Source organism: Calypte anna, chromosome 5 (genome assembly GCF_003957555.1).
Source record: "Calypte anna isolate BGI_N300 chromosome 5, bCalAnn1_v1.p, whole genome shotgun sequence".
NCBI lineage: Eukaryota > Metazoa > Chordata > Aves > Apodiformes > Trochilidae > Calypte > Calypte anna.
Genome location: NC_044250.1, coordinates 2,051,276 through 2,060,243, shown reverse-complemented (window position 1 = coordinate 2,060,243; position 8,968 = coordinate 2,051,276). Strand labels below are relative to the sequence as shown.

Below are 8,968 nucleotides of genomic sequence, written 5' to 3'. Positions count from 1 at the left end.
AGAGCCCAGAAAATGATTGTTTTAATAGCTAAGCTAAGGGTCAAATAGCAAAATAGTTTAACAAAAATTCATATTTATATGAACATATATCAAAGTTTCTGTTTATTGATAAGGCTGTGCTCTATAGCTATGAAACAGAGCATGAGTTTGAGTGTCCTCTGCTTCTGCTGGGACTGCCAAAGCTGTGACCTGCATGTGGCTGTGATGGAGCTGTTACTGTCTCAGCCTCACATGGGGCTGAGGTTTCTGGAGCTTTCAGTCTGGTGCTAGGAGGCAGCAGTCATAAAAACTTTGACACTCAACTTACTGGCACTGTCGAGAGGAAAGTAAGTTGGAAGCATTGCCAACAACAGGCTAGGCAGGTGATCTGTGAAAATATCTGTAGTACAGCAAAACTGCCTGTAAATTGTCTGTAAATCAAGGTGGAAGATAGGAGACAGAACTGATCTGAATTCTTCAAGCAAACAAAGATTTGACTATTTAGCTGAGGTCTCTCCAGAGCTGCCTCTGCTGCTTTCTGTGGGCTGCAGTAACTTTTGCTGTGTTGTCTGTAAATTGAGTATTGTAAAAGACTTGAGCTGCAGGTGTGCCTCTCTCTTTCTGAGTAGGAGTTGTGTTTGAGGAGAATTTTGCTATTTCTACAGAAAAACGTGTGTATTCAGTTGAACTGTTCAGGTTTTCCATGTATGTTTTATGATTGCTGGCAGCTTTTTGGATTCCTCCTCTTGCTCTTTGAACAGCAAAATGGAAAAAACCCTCAGATACTAAAATAGGCAAGAGATGTGGATTTTTATTTTTATTTTTTTAACAAGTCTAGTCAAACCACATTTTCCTCTGCCTGTGCTTTCCATCAGTCAAGCTGGGTTAAAATTCCAGCTAGAGTAAGCACTAGCTGAATGCAGTCCAACAACAAAGCAAGGCTGCCTGTCTTCCTGTAGCCAGAAGTGCACTAAAAATGCCACACAATGTAGGGGATGAGAAAAGAGTGAGCTTTGTATCTTTGAATATGAGGACTGAATATGAAGAGACTGTTTCTCTTGGACCAGGGCAGGTTTCTGGTCTACCCTGATCCCCTGCAGATGGGGCTGTGAATGCTTGCAGGAGCCTGGTTTAACCACAGGCAAATCCAGCTCAGCTCTCCTGCCCTCTCCTCCCCTAGACAGGGGGACAGCTCTTTGCACAGCTCAGTACCCACACACCTCAGTGTCTCAGGGCCCTGTTTTGAATCTCTGGCCTCTTTCTTTTTGAACCATGGCCTCTTTCAGGCTGATCTGTGGTGTTGCAGCAGGTTCACTCTTCCTGCTGTGAAGTGCTGGAGCTCTGTGGTTAATTGGAGGCAAATGGGAAAGCCTGGTACAGCTGAGCAGCTCTCTGCAGGTGGTGGGTAGATGTGACCTGGTTGTCACTGGAATCATCCTGCTTGCTTGGAGACCCCTGAGCTATTTTGACAGCTGGAGTGAGGTGACCTCTGTGAGGTACCAGGGAGGAAGTAAAAACAGCAAAGTTGAGGATCTGCCCTTCTGCTGGAGGCACTTTGAGGAAGGGTCTTTCCTTCCATAGCTGCCTGAGGGAGATGTGAGCTGGCTGGAAAGCAAAGGTTGGTGGCCTGGCTAAGGGCAAAGCAGGGAAGGGCCAGGGAGGAAACGATGTCTTTTCCATTTGGCCATTGTAATATTGTCTTGGGAGGTTTGGTTGTTGAGGTTTGGTTTTTTTTGCTTCCACAGCTGTATTTTTGGTGTGACTGTGTCACTGCTCCTTCCCTCTGTAGTCTCTAGATCAGAAGCCTGACTCGTGGTAAGGGCCCAAACCTAGAGGCACCTCGTGGTGCAGTTTTGTAACATCTTTGAGGGCTGAGGGTGGGGAGGGAGCTGTTGTGAGCTGGCCTGTGACTTTTCTAGTTATCACCAGTAGAAAAATGGACAGCACTGAACCAAGTCCAGCCCTGGGACCCTCTGGATGTTAGCAAGGCCTTCTCTCCTGCTGTGCTGTGATTTTTTTTCATCATATGACAGAAAGCATTCATCATATGACAGAGACCTTCTTTTGTTTTTCTGCCTCTCTTTTGCTTGAGCAAATGCTGAATGCAATAATCTGTGTTCTCTGCTCATCCCTTACACTCAAAACCTGCCCTTTGGGGAGGAAAATCCAACTTTTGAGTCCTTTCCCTTGCTACCAGCAGTGGTGACAGCAGCTTTGCTGCCCCTGTGCCTCAAGGGAGCCCCTGCTCTCCTTTTTCTCCCCCTTTCCCAGCCTCCTTGGCTGTCCCCATCATGGCAGGTGCAGGCAGCAGTGTCTGGTTGCTGGGGCAGCCTTTGATGAGGGCAGAGGGCCAGTAAGTGGCAGTGTCCATTAGCCAGCACCTGCCTGCTCTGCAGAGGCTTATTGCAAAGCAATGAGCTTTAGGCTGAAAGTCATGGAACAGGTTCAGGCAGATGTGTGAGCTCTGTTTCCACAGCTCCCTGAAATGATATAATTACAGCCAGCAAAGTTTTCTGCTTCCCCAGATCTGGGCAAACTCTGCTATGCTACTTTCTAGGACTCCAAGAGCAGTGCTGTGTAAAATAGAAGTGGTATGCAACTACTTTAATAAGAAATTTCTATTTAATCTGCTTGCTAAGGTGCTCCAAAGGGAATCCTTAGGTGTTTGTATTCCATGGTTCTTGAGAACAAGCAGTGTTTGAGTTGGTGGCCTTCCAAGTGGGCTGGTGTAATGGCACAAGGCAAGAGAGAACTCCTCTGGTGCAGCATTCCCAGCAGATCATGGAAATCAAATGGCAAGAAATGTTGTGACAGTACCATACAGAACTGGACTTGAGTCTTGCTACACCAGACAGATACACTGCATTGATCCCTTTATTTAGATGTGTGGTGGGAAATTCAAAGGAAATAACAAAGACTCTCAGCAGCCAACTACAGGTTCTGGCTGTATAAATGGTTCCCTCTGATATGTGCTTTGCATCCCAAGGAAGGATTTGAGTCCTGGAGAGGTAGCACCAAATTCAGAGTTACAGCTCAGCCACTGTCTCCAAACGCAGTAGGGGTCTGGGATGAGATTTATGGGGAAACTCTGGGGAGGGAGGAAGATATTTTTGGGTTCTGAGGTGACTCAGGAGCTGTTACCTGCTTTTTCCCATTTTCCTATGACTCAGATGTTTAACTTCTGAGGACTGCTTGAATACCTCCAGGTTAATAGCTGCTTTAACCCTCTCTGTCTCTGCTGCAGAGAAGAATCTTAGGAAAAATGCAAGTTAAACTTACCACGTTAAAAAATGTTTGAGCCTAGGAGGGAGAAAGGAATGCCTCATTAAAGCATAGACTTAAGTATATATATTAAAATTGATTTAAGATGCTAAAACTGCAATGTCCTTTTCCCCAGAAGGCTCTTTAAAGATGTTTTCTTGTTAAAAGAGCAGAATAAACAGCAGCAACTGTGTATTTTAAAATTACGTTGTTAATAAAATCCTGGTACATTTACATAAATGACAACATTAATGTACAATTAACAAAGCATTGTAATATTACAGCAACAAAAGAGGACCTACATATTTGTACAGATAGCTGGAGCAGCTATTTGAAAATACTTTCCATGATAAAGCCTTTTGTGGTATTTTTCAGGCAGACTGGTGATAATTTTGAAACACCTGTATGGCTTTCTGATAATAAATTAGGTTATTGATAATAAAAGGGTTATTGAAGCTGGTGATGTTCAAAAGTGGGTGTGCACCTAAAGCACAAAGTGGAGCATGCCCTGACCAATGTGTCTGTCAGCTTACAGAACCCAGACTAATTCTTACCCTTGCATGCAGTTTGCCTCTCAGGTAAATCCTTTAGGACTGAGGTGATGGCAGTTTGATGGATTTGTTGGGAGTTGCTGTTGTTCCTTCTCATTTCTTTCCTCTCCCTAAATCATGTTTATGTTGAGCTTTGGAGCTGGGGCCAGCTGAGCCTCCTTCTTCCAGTGTTATCATACTAATTGTTGAATTTCTAAGAAGTAGTAGTTCTCCACTGAAAACTTGGCTTCCTCTTCTCCTGCCTATAACAAATGAAAGCTTCTTAGCAAAAATGCTTTTTGTGGGTACTAAACAAGATCAGTGGGTTTATCTGAAGTTCTTTCCTTAAAGCTATAGGTAAGAGGAAGGTCTGTGCTTTTACACAACTAACTGCCTTCCTATGATTGGCTTTATTTAAAATTAAAAAGAAAAAAAAAAAGCCACACAAAACCACTGCTTCAGACTCAAACTGCAGATAGAACTGTCTCCTAAGTCCGTGGCATAGGATGAAAGGACAAATGTGAATCTTGGGCATGAGTTGAGGCATTTTGTTCAAATGCTGCTGCCTAAATGTTAGGCTGCAGCCTACCTGTAGGACCCAGTCCCTCCTGAGGTAGCATATCTGTGGAAACATCATCATCATTCCATGGATGAGGCTGTGGGAGTGGAGACTGGAGGTCAGAGCTGCTAATCCCAACTAGTTCCAGCAAGTGACCAAACAGTCAAGCTCCATGTTCCTCAGGGTCTCAGGAAAACTTTTATTGCTATTTATACTTTTGGACAGGCTTTTTCAGCATAGTGCTGGCTCCTACTACACCTGAGGCTTTTAGAAAGAATCTTTTATGGTGTTAGGTCTCACAGATAAGGTTCAGAAAGAGGTTTTTAAGGTGAAAGTGATTGGGACTATCTAACCTCAACAATGAAAGGATAGACAGTCTTTTTTTCCCCTCCTCAAAACCAACCAAAAAAGAAAATTAACACAGTAAAAAAGTATTTAAAAAATCCAGAAAACCAATTCTCCCCTGCCTGCCCCAGCTCAATTCTTCATATCAGGTTTAAAGAGTGAGTACTTTCAGAGTTAGTGTTAGTTTCTACTCAGCTTTGAACATCTACAAAACACCTTTCTCTCAAGGGGCAAACAGTTTGGAGGGGGAAATGAATGTCAGAGTCTCTTGCCATGTACAGACACTGGTGTTTACTACTGCAGTGATGCAGTTTGTGTGCACCAGTCTTTGTGGTCAGACAGATGACTGGTTGAACAGGCAGTGGTCTGTAGGATTAGACAACTCCTCCTCTGCAGCCTTTTTACATGGACAACATCTGTGTGTATGAACCAGGTGGTGTGTGGACAGACACTGAAGACTACATACTAGGTGTTGGGTCTAGGTGTATTGCCTCACTTCTCTACAGCCCTGTGTTGTGCTTGGTTAAATGGCAGCATTGTTTTTTCCCTCTGGTTCAGATTCTTCACTTGCATCCTCAGTTCTTGTTTGTGCTGTGACAGTGTTCCTGTGACAGTAGCAGCACAGAGAAACTCCCCAGCCCTGGTCAGTGGGACGAGGCACAGCACCCTTGCCTAGGGGGTATCTGTTGTAGGGGACTTTCAGCAAGATCCAGGAGGCAAAGCCCCAGCTCTGCCTGCTGACACATCCCCTGCAGTTTGCACCACTGCTCCTGCCACTGCCTGGGTCCCACTTCACACCCTGGAGGTGACGTACATGGAGTGCAGGCGCAGGGCCAGGGCTGTCTGCAGGTCCCGCAGAGGGTCCAGGCCTTGCACTTTGCTGTTCCTGCTGTAGATCAGCTGCTTGAATGAGTCCTGTTCTAGAAGGGAGCTCATGTGTTTGAGGAAGAAGCCTTCACAAAAAGAGGCAAGTTCAGGTGCGTTGTGAATCTGTGGAAGAGGAAGATGAGTTAAGGCTTTTCTGGGGCACAGGCCTAAAGAACAAGATCTTGTTTCTCTTCTTTGCATTTCATGTTTTCTAAGACAGAAAAAGGATGGCAGTAACAGTGGGAAAGCACTGAAAGCAGGACCAGTAATGGCTGGTAATTTCTGTTGGTGCTTTTTGCAGGCACAGGTGTGAGCAGGGAAGCATTCAAGCTTTTTTAATTCCTTCCTCTAAGGGCCCTGCTGTTGGCAGAGCTACTGGCCCCAGTTCCAGCCTTGTCCCTCTTAAAGGAGCAGAGCAGCTGGCTGATGAGGTGGCCAAGATACCTGTTTGGCTGGGAGAGGGGGGAGTTTGTGCTGCAGCAGAAAATGCTGCTCTGCCAGATGGCACACACAGCTCGTGGTAATAAGAATGCAGAGTTCACAGGACTCGAGCCTAACTCCTAGGGAAAGGGGCTGCATGTAGGGAAAGAGGGATGTTACACTCCTAAAGCATGTTGGTGGATTCCTGGCCCTTTGCTTCACAGCCAGTGGGGGAAGCTCAGTCATAGAATAATGAAACTCAGTTTCTTTATTAAGAAGCACTGTGCACACACAAACACACCCATTTCTGGGAACTTTGTGCAAATAGTAATTTAAGGAAAAGTACTAAAGGCCAGTAGGGAATGCTCCCTTCCCCCTCTCTACCACTGCACACTGTTAAATTTTAAGAACTGAAAGAAACCAGCCTGAGTTCCATGGAAAAAAAATTGCCCAGCATGAAGAGTTGGGAACCCAAAAAGATGAGTGTGACATTACTCACAGCATAAACATGCACATCCTTATCAGCCCTTTGTGTAGCTGTCCTGCTTGTCCTTCAGGGACTCTGACTCTGCAAACTTCCAGGAATGGCAGAGTATTTCTCTATGATTTTATTGACAATGTGGGTTATTTGCTGTAGAGGTGAATGTGTTTGCCACACAACAGAGTTGACACTAGTTCTGGAGCTATAAAGAATATATTTTTAGCAGTAGGAGTGCTAGGAAAGGGTTTACTTCTTAGTTGCTGCACTGATCAATTGCCCCTGCTGCTCTGAGCATTTCAATCTCTCAGGCTTTGCTGGTGTTGCTGGGTCAGCCTGCTAAGACACCTCTCCCCTGCTCTTTAGGGATCTTGCATCAATTTCATCCATGATTGCCTTAGACAGGAAAACATTCTAAGGCCGCACAGGACTTTTGAACAAAACATCTCACTCGTGCTTGTGGCTGGGGTAGAGTTACCAGCATAGCAGGTGCCCTCTCTGTGCCTGTTGTATTTAGTTACCAGACCAAGGGGGCAGAAAGCACACGTGCTGTTCCATTGTGGTTCCTGGAGAAGGGGGTTTTGTCGTGTACCTTTGCATATTTATAGATGTTAACAGAGTTCTCCATGCTGATCGTCTGGGCACAGAGGATTTCACAGTGTCTCTGGAGGCCATCCAGTTGGAACAGGCTGGCAGCAGACAGCAGCTATCAGGACAAGAGAGAAGTTATCTGAGATCATGAGCTTTGAAAGGCTGGTAGGGAAGGGAAACAGAGTGAATGGGCGAGCTTTTCTCTGAACAATCTCTCACTCTGTTCTAATGGCCAAGTCCTCATGAAAGAGCAGGAAGGCCACTTGATGCCTAGGTAAAAATTTCCCCTCTTAGCAAAGGCTTGCTCCTCCTGCAGGAAGTGTATTTGTGCTACCTTGTCACCATGACATATGAGCTCTAGACTGCTCAAAGCCCCCCTTCCTCTCCTCAGGAAAAAAAATAGTTTTATGCAGTCTTTTCCTTCCAGCTTTAATTTCACCACACTGCTTGTGACTGAGCAGCAGTATTGTCAAAGGGCTTATTTGTAATGGAGAAGCCTCTTAGTTCAACTTTTGCAATACCATCATCTTCACTGCAGAAGTCCAGCTTAAATTGATTGCTTTTTCAACAATCTCCAGCCCTTTGATGTTTAACCTGCTGTGGCCCCCAGAGCTGCTGAACCAGCCATACCTTTTCTGTACCCCACCAGCAGCCAAAGAGGCTTCACCCAACCCTGAGTACCAAAGCACTGTAGTAATTTCTCTCCATGCTGCTGCCTCCCACCTTGGCCCCTCCTCAGCATCTCATGGATGTTATAAAACATCACTGGTAGTTCTTATTTCCAGGCAGTGGTGTTCTGAAACTTTCAGCTCATTTCAAAGTGTTAATATGCTCCCAGATTGGAGGCTTGCTGTGAGCTCCTGGATTTTGCCTTTTGAGCTCTGTTTATGTCCCAGTGCACTTGGCAAAACTTAGAAGCCAACACTCTCACCTCTAAGATATCAGTGGTGGGAATTTCCATGGATTCCGTTCCTCCATAGTATAAATACTGCATCAGCATCTGAAATGGGAAGAAGGCCAAGCACGAGGCTGTTATCACTGAAGTCACAAGAGGCTGTGAATCCTGCTCTCTGCCGGCACTCTCCTCTGCTGGTGGCTTTTTTTTCTCCCGGTGTTGCAAATCTGCTGCTTTTCTAAATCTCTTTTCTTCTTCAGGCTCTGAAAAGGGCCCTATTGAGGATTTCAGGCTGAGAGTGACAGAGTGTTTCTGAGCAACACGGATGTCCCTCTGAAACCCTTCCTGGGATCCAGTTTTGTAAATCCTGGCAGGCTGATCACATGCAGAGCACTGAAACTGCCACCCCTGAGCCTGTGTGACAGGGACCTCCCAGCCACTTGTGTCCCCTGCTGTGCTTCTAATCAGCTTCCAGACCCCCATCTGGGCCAGAGGAAAAGGCCTAATTGTTTGCAGGGAGAGCAAGAGGCAGCTTCTGCTCTTTCATCTACATCTGCACACCCCCAGCTAAACCTTAGCCAGGGAATGAGTAGATTTGGTCTTGGAAAGAGAAGTCATTCCAGGATCCTGCATAAGCAGGTGTGGGGACCACGTGCTGTCCTTACCTTTTGTAACAGCTGTGAGAACAAAACTAAACTTTACTTCATTTTCTACTCCATACCCTCTACATGAGATGACAGTATTGCTGAGCAACAGCTCTGCTGGTTTGTTTGCTTATAAAAAACAGGAGCCTCACCCCTGTAGTGAAACGGTCATCCAGCCTTTTCTGCACTGCAGAGTTCTCTGTTCTGTACCACGCTTTTAAATTTGAAATGCAGATCTGGAAAGCTGGACTAACTCACCTGTCACATGACACTGACTTTATTCCTTGGGTGGGTGTGAAGTATCCTACTTTCTCTCCATCATGAATGAACCTCCCTTAGATCCATTAAGTAGGGAAATGTCATAAAAGCAAAGTGCAAATCTCAGTTTTGAACCTTTCT

The 8,968-nt window shown here is 45.4% G+C and overlaps 1 protein-coding gene across 1 annotated transcript in view; it reads right to left on the bottom strand.

Annotated features, from left to right (window-relative positions):
- Positions 1-4,837: 4,837 nt before the first annotated feature.
- ABTB2 (ankyrin repeat and BTB domain containing 2) overlaps positions 4,838-8,968 on the bottom strand; it is a 111,944-nt gene continuing 107,813 nt past the window's right edge. The window contains exons 15-17 of the mRNA XM_008498297.2: positions 7,962-8,030; positions 7,032-7,145; positions 4,838-5,664 (exon numbers count right to left, since the gene is read on the bottom strand). Coding sequence (XP_008496519.1) covers positions 5,467-5,664; positions 7,032-7,145; positions 7,962-8,030 — 381 coding nt within the window. The 3' untranslated portion in view covers positions 4,838-5,466. The remainder of the gene's footprint in view (positions 5,665-7,031; positions 7,146-7,961; positions 8,031-8,968) is intronic.